Source organism: Nyctereutes procyonoides, unplaced genomic scaffold (genome assembly GCF_905146905.1).
Source record: "Nyctereutes procyonoides isolate TBG_1078 unplaced genomic scaffold, NYPRO_anot_genome, whole genome shotgun sequence".
Lineage (NCBI taxonomy): Eukaryota > Metazoa > Chordata > Mammalia > Carnivora > Canidae > Nyctereutes > Nyctereutes procyonoides.
In genome coordinates this window covers 16,488,639-16,510,669 of record NW_026575021.1, presented here as the reverse complement: position 1 = coordinate 16,510,669, position 22,031 = coordinate 16,488,639, and the positions used below count along the sequence as shown (strand labels likewise).

Genomic DNA, 22,031 nt, shown 5'->3' with positions numbered 1-22,031 from the left:
AGATAGTGGCCCCCAATGTCTGTGTTAGGAATTCAGGGAGGGAGAACCCATGTTAGCGGGAGCAAGTGAGAAGGGAATCTGTCGAGTTTCACGGTGTAAGAGAAAGAATGATAGTCTAGGAGTGGAATCCAAGATTCGGGTCATTTTTCTGGTCCCCAATTTCCTGAATGGTCAAACTAGATAAAAAAAAAAAAAGTGTGGGGTGCCCAGCTGGCTCAGTCAGTTTGATCTTGGGGTAAAGAGTTTAAGCCTCATGTTTAAGAGATTACTTTTTAAAAAATGATAAAATAAAATCTTAAAAATATATACCACACCTTAAATTTCAGAAGCATAAGTCATCTCATTTGATCCTAACAGAGATGCGCTCACACCTGCATGCGTGGTGTGTGGGAAGGAGAGGATTGGACCCTGGCTCTCTTTAAGCAAATTCCTCATCTGAAAATGGGGATTAATCACAGCGCTACTTTTCTCATGGGTTTGTTGTGGAGGCTAAATGATGTAACGCATGTAAAAGGGGATGCCTGGGGGGCTCAGCAGTTCAGCGCCTGCCTTCGGCCCAGGGTGCGATCCTGGAGACCTGGGATCGAGTCCTGCATCAGGCTCCCTGCATGGAGCCTTCTTCTCCCTCTGCCTGGGCCTCTGCCTCTCTCTCTCTCTCTCTCTCTCTCTATGTCTATCATGAATGAATGAATGAATGAATGAATGAATGAATAAATTTTAAAAAAATAAAAAAGTAATGCATGTAAAATACTGTAAATACATAAGATACTATTCTTTGGTAAGATACTATAATATAATAAGAAATACAGATTTGATCTTCATCCTGGTCCTGGCACAAAGCCTCTAAAACTCTTGTAATCTCCCAAATGGTGGGGGAGAGAGGAGCCTCTTTTGTTTTTCACAATAAACCCCTATCAACTACACCTGAATTTCTTCTGAGGCGACCCCAGAGACAGAGAAGCAATGGCTATTCATAAATAGTGAAAGCGAGGGGATCCCTGCTTTCAGGGAGGGCTCAGCGGTTGAGCGCCTGCCTTTGGCCCACCGCGTGACCCTGGGGTCCCGGGATCGAGTCGGGATCTCCACAGGGAGCCTGCTTCTTCCTCTGCCTAGGTCTCTGTGTCTCTCATGAACAAATAAAATCTTTTTCTTTAAATACTTTATTTATTTATTCATGAGAGAGAGAGAGAAGCAGAGACACAGGCAGAGGGAGAAGCAGGCTCCATGCAGGGAGCCCGATGTGGGACTCGATCCCAGGTCTCCAGGATCGCACCCTGGGCCAAAGGCAGGCACCAAACCACGGAGCCACCCAGGGATCCCCCAACAAATAAAATCTTTTTTTTTTTTAAATTTATTTATGATAGTCACACAGAGAGAGAGAGAGGCAGAGACACAGGCAGAGGGAGAAGCAGGCTCCACGCACCGGGAGCCCGACGTGGGACTCGATCCCGGGTCTCCAGGATCGCACCCTGGGCCAAAGGCAGGCGCTAAACCGCTGCGCCGCCCAGGGATCCCTACAAATAAAATCTTAAAAAAAAATAGCGAAAGAGACAATGGCCAGGGTTGTAGACCTGAGACGTCTTAGGGAACAGATAAACCCACACGAGTGAGTAAACAGCCCTTTAATAAATCACAGTAAGGGAGGCATGACGAGAACTCCGTGAAGGAAACCGTGGTATGATTCACGTCTGGTATACGGTGAGCTACAGGTCATCACATATTCATATGAAAAGAGCCATAAATGAGAGCAAATTTTAAGTGATCTGCTTAGACACTTTCTCAGTATCACTATGAAAACCTCAGGAGCTGGTGGCCTTGCCGGATGTCTTCCATGGCTCCCTAGCAGGCCCAGAATCTTCCAGCCTCCATCCCTAGCATTCCAGCCTCAACTGCCCACTCAAGCAAGTTAGAACTTTTTCTTAGCAGCAGTGTGTCTGCTTCCTCCTAAGACATCTTAGTCTGTGCCTTGTCTTCACATGCCTTTCTTTTAGCGTACATCAATTTGCAATTATGCGTGCAAAATATCTTTTTGAAACCACAAGGAAAGCAGTATATCGGGTGTTAAAAAAAACAAAAAAGAGACGAGAGACAGAACTAGTCTCTGCCCCTCAAATAGCCTTAGGCTACCGTCATAATCCATGAAGACGGAGTACTGTGGGGTCCTAGAAAAACGGAGCAATGGGAGAAGGCTCCACGAGAGTGGAGATGTGTTAACGGGTGTCTGTGTTATGCCCAATTATTTAAAATATGCGAATTTATCTAAACATATGTATTCCTTTCAGAGCTTAAAACAGTCATTGATCCCAGGGCTGGAATAGACCTTGAGAGCTTATCTGAGTGCAAACCTCACTCTGCGTGTTTTATCCACAAGGCCAGCAGGACCCCCAGAAAGACAGGCTTGCTCAGGCGGTCCTTTCTTAAATCTGAAGAGTGGTCATGAGAGTGCTTGACGTCCTTGGTGGTTTCCTGTGCACCGGTCACCTCCATCAGGTCGTCTTTACTGTGCAGGGAAGTGCTTCGTAGGACCAGATCTGGTCCCTGCTGTGCAATTCCAGTCACATGGAAAGCCCGGAGGTGTAGGACCTGGCAGTTTCAAACCAGATTTCCTCTACAGCTCTCTGGCCCAGGTCAAACAACTGCTGCAAGTGCTTCCACCCAGTTTTTGCAGTAATCATGAGATACTCTTCGTTCTCTGGGTGTAGCTGGCAAGAGTACGCCGCCATGACCAGGGACTGGCAAAAGCGACTGCACACGAGTAGAAACAAAGCTCCCCTCTCCACAGGCGTCAGCGGGATGACACTTTCAAACCCCGCCAGGACATGACCTCCCACGTGCATGGGACTCTTGCTCTCAATCATCATGTACATGATGGTAATGGCCGCTTCAAACACGTAGTAGCCATAGCTCATGTCATCGAAGTCTAAAATCCCAGACACTTGATACGCAGCATCTCCACAGGCTGACTTACTGGACTCCACTAGGATGTTATGGTCATTAAGATCCCCATGATTGAGACCTAAAAGGAGAAAAACCAAGCCATGTGAAAACATTGAATTCCCCACTTCATTGTCTTCCCATTTCCTGTTTCTTGGGCACAGCCACTCCGATGTGATGAGCAGTCAGAGGTAGAGCCAAACCCTATTTGTCCTGCAATAAAATAATTTTCTCCGAAAGGGAAAAAAGAAGTTAATTTCAGTGGTTGTATTTGCTTTTGTTTCTAATCGGTACAAGGCCATTCAACAGAGGTTGTAGTTGTTGCAAACACCTGGTTCTGACCACTAACAGAGTGAAGGGCAAGGCGGAACTGCCCCGATCCAGAAATGTTTAAAAAGAATATACATATGTTCATATTGTCATAAGAAACAAAGGGTCCTAAGGGGCACCCGGCTGGCTCAGTCAGTGAAGCATGTGACTCTTGATCTTGGGGTTGTGAGTTCGAGCCCTGTGCTGGATGTAGAGATTACATAAAATTAAAAAAAAAAAAATCTTTAAAAAGAAAAAAAAAAAGAGCCAAGAGTCCTAGAAGGAGCCAGATATGTCTTTATTTTAATCTGGGATTTCAAAAAAAAATATGATAAAGTAATTCTGATTTTTTCCAGTCTCTTGATTGCTAGAATAGATGCTGGAATCTCAAGTGAGTACTACCCAAAGTGGGGGTCTGTGGTCAGTGCTGTTCCATAAATGCTTACTAGTCTGTATGAGATAAAAACAGAAATTGAGGGTTTTAGAAAATTTTACAGCAAGTTGTCATCTAAGAGTGTGATCAGTGGACACATCTCATTAACAGAGTACAGGCCAGTTTGGTGTTACCGAATTCACACAGGAAGTCGTGAACTGGTCATGAACAGTAGGCTCATGCAGCAGACTGTCGTGGGTTGGGGAAAAAACTATACTTGTCCTCCATTGGGTACAGTCTGAAACATTCTGATTTAAAACCCTAATTAAGGATTAAGAAAAGACAAGGGTGTCCGAGAGCATGGAGCATGCGCTTTATGATAAGTGTGTGATAGGGAGTGCAAAACACTCACCTGAGCGTAATGCCGATTTCTTCTGTGTGACTTGGGATTGCATAAAGTGTGCTTACGTGATTTAGCACATGTAGAAACGATGAACATTATTGCAAACCACAGATCCTAAACTACACATTTGTGAAATTGGGATGCGTTATATGACGGATGCCGTGTCACTGTTTCCCTGGCAATGTTTTTCCTTCCTTAGAGATAAAGTAATGGTTCATCTTGTGCAATCGCTTGGGATTTTAGAATCCATGAAATACGTTACTTCGTGAATGTAATCTGTTATATGCAAGCATCTTATCGCTTCTATTCTCACGCCCAGTGGCCCATCAAGAAATGACAGTGTGATTTAAGGCCTGGGAAAAACATGACAAACGTTGGATTTGAGAAAGAAAGCGAAGGCATTCGGATCAAGAGGGCCAAGTGAATTCATTCTTTGATAACCCTTCTGTGTACAACATAGTAGAGATGGAAATAAAAAGTGAAAGTAAAGGTACAGCCAGCCTCAAAAGCCAGATCCATATACTAAGAAACAATAGAAAAGCCAAGCAGTGAGCAAGAATGCAGCCTCGGGCCTGCCTCCTGTGCTCCAGAGCCGCGGTGCTTCACCTCCCCCTGGGAGGACGGGTGCTGGACATGCTGCCTGCCGCTGGGTGCTGGGTGCAGGAGAGGCCTCACCACCTGAAGCGGAGCAGCGGTGGGCAGACCTTCCAAACTCGTAAAAGGATGACCAGTCTACTACCAACCCACAGAGGCAGAAGGACCAAAGCAGAGCCTTGAACCTAACTGCAACCCCAGGCGGCTGTGTGATACGTTTATGTCAAGTCACTGTAGTTACCAAAGTCTTTGATTCAGTTTTGAGTTAGTTTTTTTTTTTTTTTAAGAAAAATTTTTTAAAGTAATCTCTACATCCAACATGGGGCTTGAACTGACAACCCCAAGACCAAGAGTCGCAGGCTCTACCAACTGAGCCAGCCTGGAGCCCCGCAAGTTAGTTTCTTTTGGCTCTTGCTCATGGTACCTGATTATACGGTAAGTTCTCTGGACACAGGGCAATGACTCTGGAAGAATTACCGGAAGAACTATGCATCAGGTGACAGGGACTAAAGGGTGCATTTATGGAGATGAGCACGGAGTACTACATGGAAGGGCGGGTCCCTAGAGTGTGGACTTGAAACACTGCATGTTAACTATACTGAAGTTAAAACAAAAAAATAATTTAAAATTTCTTTAATTAGAAAAGTACTTCTAGGGCAGCCCCGGTGGCACAGCGGTTTGGCGCCGCCTGCAACCTGGGGTGTGATCCTGGGGACCCGGGATCGAGTCCCACATCAGGCTCCCTGCATGGAGCCTGCTTCTCCCTCTGCCTGTGTCTCTGCCTCTCTCTCTGTGTGTCTATGAATAAATAAATAAAATCTTTTTTTAAAAAAAGAAAAGTACTTCTAAAGCTGGAAAATATAATGAAAGAAATTAATGCAGTGAGTGGGTATAACAGATTAGACATAAAAAAATAATAAACTAGGGGTCGCATTAGAGAATTACCTAAAATGGAGCATGGGCACAGAATAAAATCTGCACACACAGATGGGAAGACCCAGAAGATTCAGTGAGAAGACCAAACGAGCTTAACTGGAGCCCAAAAGGAGGAAAGAGAATGGGGCTAGGCAAGAATTTCCCATAACTGATGAAAGACAATTCCTCACACAGACTTGAGAAAGCATATTAAGAAAAATAATCAATTAAGAAGAAGAGAACATCCTATGCAAGAACCGCAAAGGGAAAAATGCAGGTGGTCTGGAGAGGAGCCGCAGACCTCAGCTGACCTCTTAGCAGGGATGGAGAAGCTAGGAGACAGTCTGAAAACCCGGAAACCCGAAGTCCTATAGGGTGTGAAAATACCCTTCCCCTCATTAGGGGAAAAGTAAAAACTTTTTCAGACAAAATCAGAGAGCGTTCACCATCAGAGAACTGCATTACGGAGATTCTAAGTAATGTATTTCAGGCAGGAAAAAAATGATGGTGGGCTGAAAGTCCGAGGTGCAGGAAGATATGAAACCAATATACGAGGAAATCTAAACGTGGCTGTGAAAAATAATAATGACTTTTGGAGAATAAAAATACAGATTTAAAGTTTACTAAAACAGCTTCTAAGCCAGAACAGCGATAAATGTACTTAAAGTATCTTTAGGTCCTTGTGTTGTCTTGGGTAACATTACACTTTGATAAGTTAGGGCCACACATGAGAATCTCTAGGGTAACCACACTCAGAGTAGAAATACAGCATATAGTTTCCAAACTTCTGGATGGAAAAAAATACAATCATGGAAAAAGTTACCTCGAAAACAAGGCAAAAGAAGAGGGGAAAAGAAAAGAAAGAATTGGAACAGACAGAAAAAAATGAAGAGTACAAAATAAGATAGTGTAGCTATATAGCATCAGATGGAGTAGATATTTAAGGCAAAAAAAATATCTGCCTGTGTCTCTGCCTCTCTCTCTGTGACTATCATAAATTTTAAAAAAATTTTAAAAAAAGACTTAAAAAGAAAAGGTGACTAAAAATGCCATCACCAACATCCACAGATCTGTATAACTAGACGAATGTTCGTGGATTAGAGTACTAAATCTTTTAAGTATAACATAAATATACTACACTACCCATGTTCCAAATTTATATACAGATTCAATCCAAATCTAACCAAAGTCTCAACAAAATTCTTTAAAAATGTGACATGCTGACTCCAAAATTGACATGTAATCAAAATGTAAAGGACAAAAACCAGTCAAGACCCTCTTAGAAGAGAATAAAAAGATGGGAGGACATATTCTATCAGCTATGAAACCGTAAAAGTCAAAAAATTAAGACAGCACGGTAATCTTTGGAGGTAATCACAAACATTCCGGTTGTGCTCCTTCTTGGAACATGCTGGGTTGCACTTCCCTGTTCCTGAAAAAGCTGCATATGGCCATGTGACTTTTTTTGGCCCTCGACGTATGAACAGAAGTGACCACTTCAGGGCAGAGATTTAAGAGCCAGCGTACAGTGCCGCACGTTCTCTTTCTCCATACGACAGCAATACTCTAGTTGGTGAAAGTTCCATCCGTGTGGATCCCAAAGTGAGAGAATGCACAGAACAGAACCCTGGCCAGTCCAGGGTAGACGTGCAGCTTGAGCTAGAACTAAGTCTCTGCCACTGCAGTCCCGGGAGCTACTTGTTACCGCAGCATCACCTGGCCGAGGGGATCCGCAGCGCAGTACGGGAGCAGAGAGAGGCAAACAGAACAGGGGGATGGAATAGAGAGCCCCAGGGAATTTGATTGATAGCAGAGGTGGTTCTGCAAAGCAAAGGGAGAAAAGAGAGCCTTTTAATACGCGTTGGGGAAAAAGTTACTGGCCACTGGAAAAATTCCCACCGTACGTAAATTCCAGATGGTTTATAGACCTATAATGAAACGCAGAAACGATAACGCTGTAGTGAGATAACACAGGAGAATGTCTTCGTGACCCCGAGGTAGGGAAAATTTCCTAAACAAGCCGTGAAACACGAACCATGGAACAGAAAGTTGATATATTTGAAGCCAAGAAATGGAGGCTTGTTTGTCAAAATGCATCATAAAGAGAGCGAGAAGGCAAGCCCCAGAATGGGGGAAAGTATCTGCAACGCACCGAACCAAAGAAGGATTTGTATCCGGAAAATACTCTGAACTTCTAAAATCAATGAGAAAAAAAAAATCCCAGTAGAAAAACTGACTCGAGTGGCCCCTTCGCCTAAGTCTATGCAAGCGGCATTTCCCGGATAGGGACATCGTGGTAGAGCTGCCGCGAGAGATTGCTCCGTCTGTCAGGTTGGCGGGAGTCCCCGCACCCTCCGGAGCAAAGCCTGAGGCTCCCTGCTCTCTGGGAGCTGCCCGACGTCCTCGGGTCGAGCTGCGCGCGGCGTGTCCTGGGCCCTGCGGTCCTGCCGCAGGCCTCGCGCCGTCCAGGGCCAGCAGCCCAGAGGGGGCACCGGGTGGTAACGGTGCGGGTCACAAGTTAAAGGCAGGGCGCACCTGCAAGGAGAGCTGGAAGCATCTGAGCCCCTGAGGACCCCGGGGCCGCGACCTCCTGGGCTGGCCGGGTCCACGCGCAGGCGGCCAACAGCACGGGACGGAGTGCTCGCGGGCGGGGTGCCGTGGCCTTGCAGCGTGCTTATACCCCGGGGCGCTGTGCACTGACCCCTGCCCCGAGCCCCCGCATTGGGAGCTGGGCCTACCGGAGGGAATGGGTCGGGGTGAGCCCGAGTGTGGGGCCCAAGAAGAGACTCCGGAGGGACGAGGTGGCTGCAGCCAGGGAAGGAAGGCCGCCCCCGGCACCTCAACCTCCCGTGTGCAGCCTCCAGAAGCGTGAGATGGACGCGTGCTGCGTGAGCCCCGCGGGCTGTGTGCAGCCGAGGAGGATGCAGCCCACGTGGCCTGCCGGGTACCGGCCCTCGTGTCCTTGGACGGGCCTGCCGCCCGCCGAAGGCCGCCTACACCCGGAGAGTACCGGCTGGGTCCCTACAGAGCCAGGCGCTCCCTGGAGCACGGGGAAGCGAGGACCAACCTAAATTCTATTAACATAAGTGACCAAAAAGGTCCAGTACGTTCAAGTCAGGTGTGGTGCACACGCGCTCTGCAGTAGTTAGTATTCGGCAGTTATGGGCGTCTGCCAGGGTCCTGGGATCGAGGCCCGCATCAGGCTCCCTGCTTGGCGGGGAGTCTCCCTCCCCCTCTGCCCCTCCCCCTGCTCTCTCAAATAGATTCTTAAAATCTTAAAAAAAAAGGGATCCCTGGGTGGCACAGCAGTTTGGCGCCTGCCTCTGGCCCAGGGCACGATCCTGTAGACCCGGGATCGAGTCCCACGTTAGGCTCCCGGTGCATGGAGCCTGCTTCTCTTTCTGCCTGTGTCTCTGCCTCTCTCTCTCTCTCTCTCTGTGACTATCATAAATTAAAAAAAAAAAAATCTTAAAAAAAAATAAGCTAAGCGAACTGGAACTACCATATATTAAATGGATCAATCTGGAAAACATGCACGCACATAACCTATGAACATAAATCACAGCGATATTAGAACATGTGCAAATTCAGTAGGGAGGGAGGAGGTGACCGAGTAAAGGTCAGAGAGGACTTCGAGTGCAGCAATTGTAAGGAAAGCACAAATACTGTTCTTTAAAAAGCAGCAGGAGCAACATGGCAAAATCTTAAGATGTGGTAAAGCTACGTTGTCCTTCCACACTTTTCTGATGCTCTGACAGTTGACAATTTAAATTGTCAAGAAAAACACTCGATCAGGAGAAGACTCACATTCTCGAAAATGCTTCAGTTTGGTCAGGACTTCATCTTTGAAGAGCTGAATTACCCGGACGACAAGCTCGCGGTTTCGGCCCTGGCCCAAGGCGTCCACATATTTCTCCAGAAGAGGAACATTTCTCAGATTCCAGATAAAGTTCTCCCGACGAAGGCAACTTAACTTTGGGTGATGGAATTTCTAAATCAAAGACAAGGAACGCTTGGCCTCTGCCGGTTGGAGCGACCACGCGGAGAGCCCGTGGAGTCCGTGGGCACAGCCCCGTGTCACCTGGCCCCCAAGGCAGGGGCTGGCCGGTCAGCAAGAGCTGCGTTCTCCCCACGTGACACACGCGGGCCCTCGGCCCCTTGGCCCCTCTCCGACTCAGCCTCCCCTACTCCTGCTTCGTCACCTCCAGCCACCCAGGCCTCCCGTGGAAGGAGCACGTGCCAGCGCACCCCCACCTCTCTGTCCCTGCACCTGCCGCTCACCCCCCACCTCATGGCCCCTGCACCTGCCACTCCTCCGTCCCCACCTCTCCATCCCTGCACCTGCTGCTCCCCCACCCACCTCACGGCCCCTGCACCTGCTACTGCCCCCCAACCTCATGGTGTCTGCACTTGCCGCCCCCCCATCTCACGGCCTCTGCACCTGCTGCTCCCCGTCCTGGGATGCTCCTGCCCACACCGCAGGCCAGGCCTTGGTTTCTGCCAGCTGTGCTGTGGGCGGGCTCCCGGAGGTCCAGGGGAGCCCTCTGTCCCGCACAGTACACCCCCAGAGCTCACCCTCCCGTCTACCACTAGCAGCAAGGCTGGGGCGTGTCCGCTGTCCGTGCACTACCTTATCCCCGCGCCCCCGCCAGTGCCCGGTACACAAAACACGCTGCTCAAGCAATATTTGCTGAATAAATGAGAGTTCTGGGAAAAGCCTAGAACGTCGAGGGCCTGGAGACTTTGACCGCTGGCTGTTTGTGGAGGCCGAAATGGCTCGAAAGGGGGCGGGCGGCGGGGCTCGTGGGCGGCCGCGCGAGACAGATTCTGGAGCTTTGTATTTTGTTCCCTTTCCTTAAACGCGTTCCTCTCGTTGACTTTGACATCAGTGCGCAGCCCTGGAGTCTGACCCTCCCCCGCGGCCTTGCTCTGAGGACCTCGGCAGGGAGCTCGCAGCCCAAGCGGAGACCTGGGGGGCCTGGGCAGCAGCAGGGCGTCCCCACCAGCGGCACGCCGGCCCCTGCATCCCCCTGCAGAGGCGCCTCCCAGCCAGGCCTCCACATCTGTCACGGCCCCGCATGGCCGCTCGGGTCGAGGCTGGGGAGGCCGCGAGAGCAGCGCGCACGCCAGATGCCGGCCTTCGGGGTAGGATGGGCACAAAGTGGTCACTGGGCCCTGGCGGGGCCTCCGAAGGCTTTGCCACACGTGACTCTTACTTCCGTTTGGGGAGAAAGTAGAATCTAACACCCGCGTCCGGCTCCCAATGGAGCCGCGGCCCCCAGGGAGGTTCTGGGCCCGCACCCGCAGCAGGGGGCTGGGCTCGGCGCGGATCGCAGGCCCGGGCTCTGGGCGCTACCGGGGCAGCTCGCTCGGCTTCCCCAGCGGCCGCACGCGGGGCCGCAGCAGCCCCCAGGCCTGCCATGAACTAGGACGCGGGAGGAGCAGAGGCCTGCGGCCCCGGGGAGCCCAGGGAGGGCGCAGGACGGAAGGCCGGCCCCCTGCCCTCGGCCCCGCAGCTTCCTCGCCGCTCCCGGGACAGACGTCCCCAACGAGGGGTGCAGCCCGTCACCCGCAGGAACCCACAGGGCGCCCAGAAGTAGCAAGAGGAGCACGTGATGGTCCACGCACAGCGGGGGAGAGAAGGGGCCGGGGCGGGTCACAGGCCAGGCGATGCCCGAGCCATGGGCCGCATAGTGAGCGTGGAGGGTTACTGGGGCCTCGGGCAGCGGCAGGTGTGCGGACACGGAGACAGGGCGGCCCGTCGGGGCGGGGATGGGGACAGGCCGGGTAAGGGCCGGCGGGCAGCCAGGAGCACCGGCAGGTTCCACGGTCGTCTGTGGACCTCGTGAGGAGCGGACGCGGGGCACGGGGGTGCGGTGGATGCGGGACAGTCAAGGCAGGCCCTCGGCAGCCGTCCAGCAGCCCGGGAACCCCAGGACCGCTCAGACACCGGGTCAGCTGCGACAGGTGCGGCCCCAGCGGCACCGGCCCGAGCCCCTGCCCGACACCCCACGGCAGGGCCTGGTCTGAGCCTGGGTTTACCGGTCACAGGGGAGGGATGCACCCCAAGCACAGCCACACCCTAGTACAGGAGCCGAGCCCCATCCTACCTCCAGCGTCTCATCCAGGTTGGCAGCCAGCCTTCCAATCTCGTACAGGAGCGGGGGGCCGACGGGGACCTCAGCCACCGGGCTCCCCGGGAGGTAGGTCAGCAGCCTCACCACGTAGCTGGTGACGCGGGAGCCGCCATCTGGGTGGTGCAAGGACATGCTGTCAACCGCGGTCGGAACGGCGACGGGCCGCTCGGCCTTAGTCCTTGTGCCTGCCGAGCGCAGCGGGGGCCGTAGACCGGGGGCACCCCCGCGGGAAGGCGGCAGGGCTGAGCGGGGCGGGGGCTGGCCACGCGCACAGGCACACCCAGCGCCCGCACACCTGCACACCTGCACGCCTGACACCCACAGCCCGCATGCCCACCGCCTGCCCTGGGAGGGCGCACGACCGCCCCCCGTAGGCTCAGCCTCAAGAACTGTGAGGCAAGGGCCGCGGGCCTGGAGGCTCCCCCGGGGCCCGGGGAGGCGCCCACACAGCACGGGACCCTCAGCCGCTGGCGGGGAGCGCGGACCCCGGGACAGCGAGGCCTCAAGCTGCTCCAGGACACCCCGCACTGCTCCCCGGCCGCCAAATTCATCTCGGAGCCTCAGCACTTACGTGAAAGACCCACGTTGCACAGACGAGGACTCGCAGCAGGGGGACGTCAGGTGCTGTGCCCTGTGGCCCCCGTGCAGGAAGGACAGAGCCCCGTCAGACGCCCTGCTTCCTGACTCTGGCTTTCTTCTACCCCACGGCCGCAAATACACAGCCGGCCGCACGAAGAAAAGGACTTAATTTTATATTTGAAAACGAGTTTCCCTAAACCCACGTGCTTTTAGTGATTATTCAAGTCCTTTCTTTTTCTTTTGACGTTGATTTACTAGAGAGAGGAAGCGACAGAGCCCAGAAGCCGGAGGGGCAGAGGGGGAGGCGCAGACGCCCTGCCAGGCGTGCAGCCCACTCGCAGCTCCATCTCAGGACCCGGGACCCCGGCCTGGGCCCCAGGCAACCCCCCAAGGCCATCCTCGGGGAAGTGACACAAGATCGGGCTCCAGGCACTTGGGGATGGGAGCCCGCTGTCCGAGTTGGTGGCCTGGCTGCCCCCGCCAGGGGAGCAGGGCCCAGGCCGCACCTGCGGTTCCCTACCTGTTCCAGGTGCTTTTCTCAGGGGAACCTGAATGCGGCGGGGAGCAAGGCCGGCGGCGCGAGGCAGGGTGTCTTACCTGCGGATACGAGGGAGGTGAGGCCGCCCCCCTTCGAGCGGCACACGGAGGCTGTGGGGAGGCCCGCGGCTCTCAGGAACAGCAGGGCGTGCGTCTGCACCTGCAGCAGCTCCGGCGTCCGGCTGGCCTCCGCGTTGCTGATCTTGAGGACGTACTCGCCGGGACCGCCCAGGCCGCCCTCAGCTCCCGCCACGCGCACGTGGAAGTTCTGGTCGTCGTAGCTAGGGAGCGGCCGGATCTGGGAAACCTTGAGGCCAAACACCGACTCCACGAGCGCGGAGGCTTGCGGGTCGCTGAAGGCGGGCTTGGCGAGGGCCCGGGCTGGCTGAGCGGAGTCCCCGCGCGACATGCTGTCTCTGAGGAACAGACCCGAAGGGGCGCAGATGTCACCGTTTCCCTAGATGCGCTTCCTTAAGACCAACAATGTTGCTCCACACGGACCCCTTGCTTCTTATTGATTTTCTTTTTTTTTTTCTTTTTAAAGATTTTATTTATTTATTCATGAGAGACACAGAAAGAGAGAGAGGCAGAGACACAGGCAGAGGGAGAAGCAGGCTCCATGCACCGGGAGCCTGACGTGGGATTCGATCCCGGGTCCTCCAGGATCGCGCCCCGGGCCAAAGGCAGGCGCCAAACCGCTGCGCCACCCAGGGATCCCTTCTTATTGATTTTCACTCATAAAGTTGAACAAGTCGAATCAGCAAAGGAGATAAAGAAGTGGGGGGTCTGGGCAGGTGAGCCCCCCCGTAGCAGGAGCCATCTCTACGCTCGCCTCGAGGCCGAAGGGCAGATTCCAGGGGCCCTGCACAGACTACGCGGTACGAGCACTGGGCACCGCCTCGCCCATGCACCCCACCCACCCACCCCCCCGCCCCGGGACGCGTCACAGGAGACGGGAAGCATTCGCCCGCAGGGACACACCAAGTTACAGGAAGGACGTGGCTCTCAAGGCTCCGAAAGGGAGGTCACGACCCTTGGACCGCACAACCCTCGGTTTGGGGCTAAAATAGAAATTCAGACGCGGTGGCCATCCTCCCCCAGCCACAAGTCCTGCTGAAAACCTCACCAGCCAGCTCATGGGGCACGCTTCCAGGGTAAAAGTGTGGCTGGCACGCAGACAGCGGGTTGCACTTAGGGCATGATGTGGACAGCTGCTCAAGGGACGCAGTGGGACACAGAATCTCAACGACGGTCAGCTCCTCCGCGAGCAGGGCTGCCACTGCTTCGGGCAGGGAGGTTGTAGGATGGAACTTCCCGGAGGGAAACGTCTGTATCTTGACTATGCTTTGCTTACACGGACGTATACATGGGTCAGAACTTAAAACCTGGGGCACCTGGGTGGCTTGGCCCTTTGGGCGCCTGCCTTTGGCTCAGGCCATGATCTCAGGGTCCTGGGCTCCTGCTCAGCAAGGAGGTCTGCTTCTGCCTCTCCTGCTCCCCCTGCTGCTGCTCTCTCTTGCTCTCTGTCACATAAATACATAAAATCTTAAAAAAAAAAAAAAAAAACTTAAAACTTAAGCATAGGATCTGTGAATCTCACTGCACATAAATTTTAAAAGTCCGCTGTGAGACACTGGCAAGGACAAGGGGTTGTGGGTGGGGTCTTAGGGCCGTCTCGGAGCTCCCCTAATCACCTTTGCCCGTTAATGCCTCATCACCTTGGATCTCGCCTCCCTCCAGTGAGGAGAGGGGGATACAGTTCAGGGGGGTGCACTGGGGCTCCCCCAAAGGACGCCCTTCCCACCCCAGCCCCAAGACCGTGGTCTGGGGCCTCCAGACCGGAGAAGAAACTCAGCCTAAAATGCCCCTCCCCTCCCCCACTTGCCCCCCAGCCTGCCTGCAGCCCCCCCCACCCCGTGGCTCCGGCACCCGTGGCAGGTGCTGCCTTCCTGCCACTCACGTCTCACGTTCACTTGCTGTGCAGAGTATTTGCTTTCCAGTTTTGTTCACTAAGGACGTGACAAAGCTGAATGGGGTCACCCCTGCACCTGACACTTCTGGGAACCAGAGTATCCTATCACACTGTACTCGGCCTTAAGACTTGGCACGAAAATTTAACATTCCTTCTGGAGATTTACAAGCTGATGTGAGGCCAGGATTCAGAATACTTTAAATTCAAAATACTCGAGAGCTTTAAATCCAAGGTGAAGTGCACTCACAGTTTTTCGAATCCTAACGTGTTAAGGATTTCAGGATAATTGTGAGTCTGGTATCAGTTATAAATCCTTAAAGAAAAACAAAAAAATAAAAAATAAATAAAAAATAAAAAAAATAAAGATAAATCCTTAAAGACAGAGGGAACCTCAGGCCAGTGTGAAGCCAGTCTCCCTTCCAGGCTAGACAACGCTCCCAGGCCCTCCTTGAACGGGGCTCGCGGAGCCTCGGAAGAAGTGGCAGCTCGAGCCTACAATAAAAACTAGTGGTGCTGGTTAAGCAGATTTTACAGCAATAAGGAAAAAAAATCGGAAGGCCAAAAAGTAGCTGTGCTGGCAGAACCGAAGCGCCTTTCGGTCCCGGCTCCCCTACGTGGCGGGAACCCGGGCTGCCTGCGCTCGGACTAGATCAGCCCAGAAACTTTCTGGGCTTCCACAGTTTCTCTTTCTGAGCTTAAAATTGCCTTTTTTCTTTGACTACAAGGCCTCAAATCATGAAACAATGGCACAGATCAAGTCAGCTCCTGAAGGTAAATAAAAGAAAGATGCGTTTGTCCGCGAGGTTCCCATCAGCCAAACGCCTGGTGCGTGAGCAGGGACAGGAGGAGGATTCAAATCCTGCCGTAGCTGGTCTACACTTGTGGCCAACAGCGCCTTCCTGAGCTGCTCTGAGACCCCCAGGGCGCAGTGGGTTCTGCCCACAGCCGGGCCTGAATCCCACAACCTTTGTCCCAACGGGGGGGGGGGGGGCTGGACCTTACACTTTGCGCTCTGTGCCAGGTGTCCCGGGGGGACTCGGGGCGGACTCGGGGCGTCCCCTGGCTTCCCCTCCCTGCCAGATGTTCCAGGGGCTGGGCAGCCTCCACCTCGGGGCATCCTGCTCACGGCCCCCTGCCCTGGGCCATGCTCTGGGCCCCACAGGGCGCGGGGGGAGGGGGGGCTCGGAATCCTCCCCCTGGGGCAAGGGGCTGGTGGGGCGCACAGGACTGCGGAGGAGCTGGAGACCCAGGAGGCAGGAAAAGAAGGAGGGTGCAGGGGGGAGGGGGGTGCTGCAGACCGGGACCCATCCCCACCCCAGGGTCCCCAGGGAGAGTGGGAGACGGGGTGCACGGGGGGGGGGGAGCTGCAGCCCGGGACCCTCCCCCCCGGGGGTCCCCAGGGAGTGGGAGGCGGGATGCATGGGGGGGCTGCAGCCCGGGACCCTTCTCTCCTCCAACTTCCCCTGGGAGAGTGGGAGGCGGGTGCACGGGGGGGGGGGGGGCTGCAGCCCGGGACCCTTCCCTCCCCCCCCGGGGTCCCCAGGGAGTGGGAGGCGGGGTGCACGGGGGGCTGTAGCCGGGGACCCTTCTCTCCTCCAACATCCCCAGGGAGAATGGGAGGCAGGTGCATGGGGGGTGCTGCAGCCCGGGACCCTTCCCTCCCCCCCCCGGGGTCCCCAGGGAGTGGGAGGCTGGTGCACGGGGTGGGGGAGGCTGCAGCCCGGGACCCTTCCCTCCCCCAAGGGGTTCCCAGGGAGTGGGAGGCGGGTGCACGGAGGGGGGGCTGCAGCCCGGGACCCTTCCCTCCCCCTCGGGGTCCCCAGGGAGAGTGGGAGACGGGGTGCACGGGGGGGGGGGCGGGAGCTGCAGCCCGGGACCCTTCCCTCCCCCCCCGGGGTCCCCAGGGAGTGGGAGGCGGGTGCACGGGGGGGCTGCAGCCCGGGACCCTTCTCTCCTCCAACGTCCCCAGGGAGAGTGAGAGATGGGTGCACGGGGGGGTTACAGCCCGGGACCCCTCCCCACCCCGGGGTCCCTAGGAAGTGGGAAGCGGGGTGCAGGGGGGCTGCAGCCCGGGACCCCCCCCCGGCACCCCTAGCGCTGTCGCGCGCCCCGCTCCCCGCCCGCTCACCCGCAGGGAGTCGCGCCCTCCGAGGACACCGCTGTCAGCCGCCCGCGATCCTGCCGCGGCCCCCGCAGCCCGACCCCGCGAGCCCCGACTCCTGATTGGCCGCTCGCGGTCCCCCGCCGCCAATCAGCGCTCAGTGCTGAGGGGCGAGGCTGGCCCGCGGACGCTCCGCCCCAGCCGGAGGGCTCCGGCCTCTGATTGGTCTTCCGCATCCAGGCCCCGCCTCCCCACTCGGAATCCGGGTACCTCGCACGTAATCGCACCTCTTGCTTCTGATTGGCTCCCCGAGGCCCCGCCCCCGCTACGGGCAGCCATTCGGCAGGCGCCCCGCTCTGAGTGGCACCTGCGGCGGGTAGGTCCCTCCGCCCCCCCCCCCCCCCCGCCCGCCGGCCGCCCCGGCGGGGCTTGCGGCTCACGGAGCGGCCCTCCCAGCGCCGCGGGCCCACGCGCTCCTCCGACCCGCGGGCACAGCGCACGGGGGGGGGGCGGGAGGCGGGGCCGGAGCCCGAGCCCCTCCCCCTGGAAGCCGCGGCGCCCCCCGCCCCGCCCCCCGAGGGTGCCCCCCCCAGCAGGTGCAGCACACACCTGCAGGTACCACCCCCCGCCCCCGCAGGTGCCGCACCCCCCCCCCAGGATGCTCCCCCCCCCGCAGGTGCCACCCCCCTCGCAGGTACAGCACCCTGCCCTCAGTGGGTACCACCCCCCACCCGCAGGCATCGCACCCACCCCTGCAGGTGCAGCACCCGTCCCCCGGGGGGTCACTACGGCCTGGCCCTGGTCCCCGGGAGGTTTCCGAGCCTCTGCCTTGCCGCCTCCTTCCCCCATTAGTGTCTCCTCTCTGCTCTCACCTCCAAGGAGCAGGGCCGTTTTCGCGGCCGCGGTAGACCCTCTTCTCTGGAAATCCCTTCAGGGTGTCAGGCGGGCCTTGACCCGCGCGGTTCGGGGACCCACAACCCAAATCTGACTCCCGGCCCAGGGCGCTCAGCTTGCTGGTCCCCGCCCAGCTCCTCACCGCGGCCTGGCCTCAGCGGCGGGTCTGCTTCTCCACTTTCTGCTCTTCTGGGGTCAGGACATGGGGACAGAGAGGCCCCTTTCCACCCATGCCACCGCCTTTAGAAAGACCTGCCCTTTCATGTTCTTTTTAAATCATCTCTACACCCAACGGGGCGTAAACTCAGGACCCCAAGATCAAGAGCACCAGGCCCCACCCCCTGAGGGCCCCCCACCCCTACATCTACCAAATTTTAATAAACTCTCATTGCTTATTTTGGCTGCCATGAAAAGTGGTACAAAGGGCAGGTATTTTTAGATTACACACTGCTCCAGGGTGGAGGCCCAGGCCCTGGCAGCTGTGCTTCGGGGAGGGAGTCCCCGTGAGCCCGCGGAGCCGGGACGCAGATGTGAAACCCCGCATCTCCAGCCTGCCTCCTCAGGAAAGAGCCACCCCCGTGTAACACAGCCGAGCACGCCAGACCAGTCTGTCCGAGCTGTCATCCGGACCACAAACCCTCCACGACGGGGTCCGCAGCAGGTCACGCGGCTGGTCCGGCTCCTCCTGAATCTGCATGGTGTGCCGGCGCGTCAGGTGCTTGAGGACGCCGGGGAGACCGGAACCGGGGCTGTTGCAGGGAGGCGATTGTAGGTAGTATTTTCAGCGTGGTGTGAAGTCTGTCAGACCATCAGACCTCAGCCAAGGGGATGGGGCTGCTCAGACAGCAGACACTGCCCACCTCACCGCTGGCTCTGCCCCGTGCAAGGGGTCCCGCCCTGGGGACAGGACAGTCTTTTCAACTGTCGCAATGGGATTCCATGGACCCGAGAACCCCCTGGAACAACGCTTGCATGGAGCAGGCTCCCCTGTTCCCACGAGGCCACCCCACGTGGGGTGAGCGCTCGGGCCTCAGCCCGGGCCAGCAAGAGAGACACGGCTCGCTTCCCGGCGGTCAGGTCGGGAATCAGGTGGGGAATCAGTGCCGAGCATGGAGGGAACATCCCCGAAGAGGAATTTCTGGAGGCCGTCCTAGTTCTCTTTAAGTTCTGGGGTCTTATTTTCAATCACCACAAAATATTTTCTAGCAAGAGATGTGTGATAATACAATTTTCTTTATTAAAAATAATTTACAGCATCAATAACATATACACAATTGTCATCAACTGAACTCTGCCTCCGATATATTTTTATACAATACTTGACATTATTGAACTTAAAACTGTTACACTGTTTTGTTGGCTTTAAATAATAGACAATGATTTATAGTTACTTGAGATACATGGTTTCATAGTCATATATTATATGTAAAATTGATAGAAACGTCAGCACTATCACACAGGAGGGGAGGAAGCCTAACAGAGCCTCCCTGTTCCCCCTCCATCACCCCAAGTTCAAACTAAGGTCAACACCCAGTGTCTGAGCACCTTCCCCTACACCCACAGGCAGAGACCGCGGTCTTCATACAACCACAGAGAAATGTCAGGCCGGCGGGCTGTCCTCCTGCCAGCCCCCCAGGAGGCACCGACGGCGGCGGCGCGGCTCCCTCATCCCGGGGTCGGCGGGAGCAGCAACACCGAGGCAGGAGACGTGGCAACGGCAGGTGGCTTCGTTTTCTTGGGATGAAAAGCTGCTGCTGCGCTAACGCCTCTGACGTCAGCCTCTGGGTCACACCCTCGTGTGCTTCTCACGTGCCTAGTATGCTCCCTTCCTACGATACTGTGCATTTTTTTGAAACACCAAATTACCCAGATATAGTCAACAAAGGAGGTAAATGGAACAGTAAAAGCAAGAGATGACCCCTCTCTGCCAACAGAGCACGTGGCCGGGGTGGGGCTGCGGGGCTGCGGGCACAGCGGGCGGGCACACGGGACACTGACAAGCACCTGTGTGTCCGCCCGCGGCCACGCAACACAGGGCGGCCTGAGATGGCACGACGCGTCCCCATGAGGCGCCCGGAGCCACCTCCTCGTGTCCGGGGACACTTGGGACCCGTCCACTCCCCCCACCCAATTCATGTTTTCATGTAAATTAAACACACGCACGGACAGATACACGGTGTAACAACATATCAAGAACACAACAGAAGGTACCACAGAAGTTGTTATAGAAAATTTAAATAAAGAAGGGAAATCATGTCCTCAGACCGCAGTCCCCGTGATTGTCTAAACACAGACGCGCAGACTATGCCCAACGGGCGCGTGGGAGTGCGAGCGTGCCAAGTTCTCAGCGGTCTGCAGCCCCTGCCCTGCTAGTTTCAGCTGAAATTCAGTGAACAGTCCTTCTGGGCCACGCGGGCGACTGGGTCAGAGGAAGATCTCCAAGTGAAAAAAAAAACAAAAACAAAAAAACTCTACAATTTACATTTTGGCTGCTAAGTTTAAGTTCTTAATTAAAAAAAAAGGTATAGGACTTTCTGGAATTAATTATCCAACCTTTTTCTTAAAAGTCACCAAACGTCTTATAGACTGAACACTTGCTGCGGTGAAGGGACATGCAGATGGAGAAAGCAGAGTCTCCAGGCGGCAACAATTTAAGTGTTTTATCCTGATAGTCAGCTTTGGTTAAAACAAAAACATAACTAATAGAATCATGCATCCCAGGTAAAATATGGATTCAGAATGACAGGAAATCAATTTTAAATAATTAAGAAATAATCAATATTTAAAAAATGCTTAGAGTTGAGCATCAAGCATATAATTTAGGGTGGATAATTTAAGAGCCTAGAGGAAATCATTTTAGCATTTACTGATCGAGCTCTCTTTAGCAACTATAAGGGAGTGTGGAATTTTGGTTAATGACACCTAAAATAATAGGTCCTAGGAAATAACAGTGTCACATAACGTGAGCAACATGATCTGACCCAACTGATGTCCTGATGTCACACCGTCTGAGGCTGGCAAGTGCGTCACAGCAGCAAATCATGGAACAACGTGAGCGCGGGAGCCACCCAGGCCGCTCCACGTCCACCCGGGGGGGCCGTGGCCAGACGGCACAGGGTGTCGGGGCCGCGGCGTCGCGCCGTTAGACCGACTCTAGGGTAAGCCTGGCTGGATCACAAACAATGGACGCCAACCATGTCCAGCTCAAGTCTGACAGAGAATGAAAGTATCGGAAAGTTCACGTGTGAATCAGAGTCCAGCGTCCACAGTCCGGGGTCTCACCTGGCTTCTGACTTCCAAACTGCTGGTCTGAACCAACAAACAGCAGTGCACAGTTTTACAGGCGCGGAACTAAACGACCTCGGGAAGGTTATTCGTGTAAGAATCTTCAACACGAGTTCAAATTCTGCCTTTATTTACAAAATGGTCCGATAAAATACCCCCGGACTTATGCCTCTCCCACAGCACACCTCACACGTTGATTTTTAGCAATGTTAATAGCACCATTCGTTTATTATTTAAAATCAGGAAGATTTCATTTCAGTCACTATGATGATTCATTATCATTTACACCCACGGTGAGACCGCCGAGCGCGCGGGATGTCTGCAGCTCCAGAGCAAAGATCTCTGGTCCGGCCCGAAAGGCTTCCCTGCGGTTAGCAGTTCTGACAGGTATCCGCCTGGAGTAGATACTATGAGAATTTTCGTGCCACAAAGTTTAATAATCCTCCGTGTCTGTACAACGTCACTTCCACGTCATTTTCGAAAGCAGCAATCACGCTGAATACTTTGCCAGTGCTTGTCTTCAAACAAACAGAAACAGCCCCCGTGAGTGGTGAAATCCTCCCAGCGTCCCCAGCGCGCACACCACTGGTCTTCAATTTCCACGACCACACCTGCCACACGCTCGGAAACCCTCGTCCTGCCTGGAAGTCCTGCCACAGCTAAGTACACAACGGGGGTTCTCATCCCTGTGTCTCGGGCTCAAGCTCACGACCCTGAGATCAAGACCCGAGTGGACGTCGGGGGTCGCTGTTGGACCGCCTGCCCCGCCCGGGCGCCCCTCCATCCCCCTTTCTCAATGACAAGTCCCGCATCACCTAGAAGAGCAAGTCACACGAAGGAGACCTTGGCCTCCGAGTGAGGGAGTGAGGGAGTGAGGGAGTCGCACCGCTCCTGCTCCTCTCGGTCCCTTATCTAACACCCGCCACTCCGCCCTGTCCCACAGCAAAGTCTGCGTCCCTGCAGCCAGCACCTTCCTGTGTTCTGGACTAAGGATGTGT

General features: G+C 54.9%; 2 protein-coding genes across 7 annotated transcripts in view; both read right to left on the bottom strand.

Moving 5' to 3' along the window:
• Positions 1-1,607: 1,607 nt before the first annotated feature.
• Positions 1,608-17,006, bottom strand: HYKK (hydroxylysine kinase). Of its 6 annotated transcripts, none has more exons than XM_055340602.1 (7): positions 16,882-16,914; positions 15,001-15,066; positions 13,908-14,326; positions 12,842-13,197; positions 11,639-11,778; positions 9,336-9,519; positions 1,608-3,016 (listed from the first exon to the last, which is right to left on the bottom strand). In XM_055340602.1, the coding sequence occupies exons 4-7, from the start codon at positions 13,188-13,190 to the stop codon at positions 2,556-2,558; spliced, it is 1,134 nt and encodes a 377-aa protein (XP_055196577.1). In that variant the 5' UTR covers positions 13,191-13,197; positions 13,908-14,326; positions 15,001-15,066; positions 16,882-16,914; the 3' UTR covers positions 1,608-2,555. The 6 variants fall into 6 exon arrangements, with proteins under 6 accessions (XP_055196577.1, XP_055196570.1, XP_055196553.1 ...); XM_055340595.1 differs by lacking the exon at positions 16,882-16,914 and adding an exon at positions 15,756-16,021; XM_055340578.1 differs by lacking the exon at positions 13,908-14,326 and having other exon boundaries at positions 16,882-16,947.
• A 1,955-nt stretch (positions 17,007-18,961) lies between these two features.
• IREB2 (iron responsive element binding protein 2) overlaps positions 18,962-22,031 on the bottom strand; it is a 41,897-nt gene continuing 38,827 nt past the window's right edge. Inside the window, exon 22 of the mRNA XM_055339015.1 lies at positions 18,962-21,551. Coding sequence (XP_055194990.1) covers positions 21,441-21,551 — 111 coding nt within the window. The 3' untranslated portion in view covers positions 18,962-21,440. The remainder of the gene's footprint in view (positions 21,552-22,031) is intronic.

What these genes read in the sequence shown, in the direction of transcription:
- HYKK (XM_055340562.1), bottom strand. Translation starts at nt 13,190, where the DNA reads ATGTCGCGCGGGGACTCCGCTCAGCCAGCCCGGGCCCTCGCCAAGCCC. An exon ending in CACCTCCCTCGTATCCGCAG is followed by an intron (nt 11,779 to 12,841) that starts GTAAGACACCCT and finishes TGCACCACCCAG; the next exon opens with ATGGCGGCTCCCGCGTCACC. An exon ending in ACTGAAGCATTTTCGAGAAT is followed by an intron (nt 3,017 to 9,335) that starts GTGAGTCTTCTC and finishes TTCTCCTTTTAG; the next exon opens with GTCTCAATCATGGGGATCTT.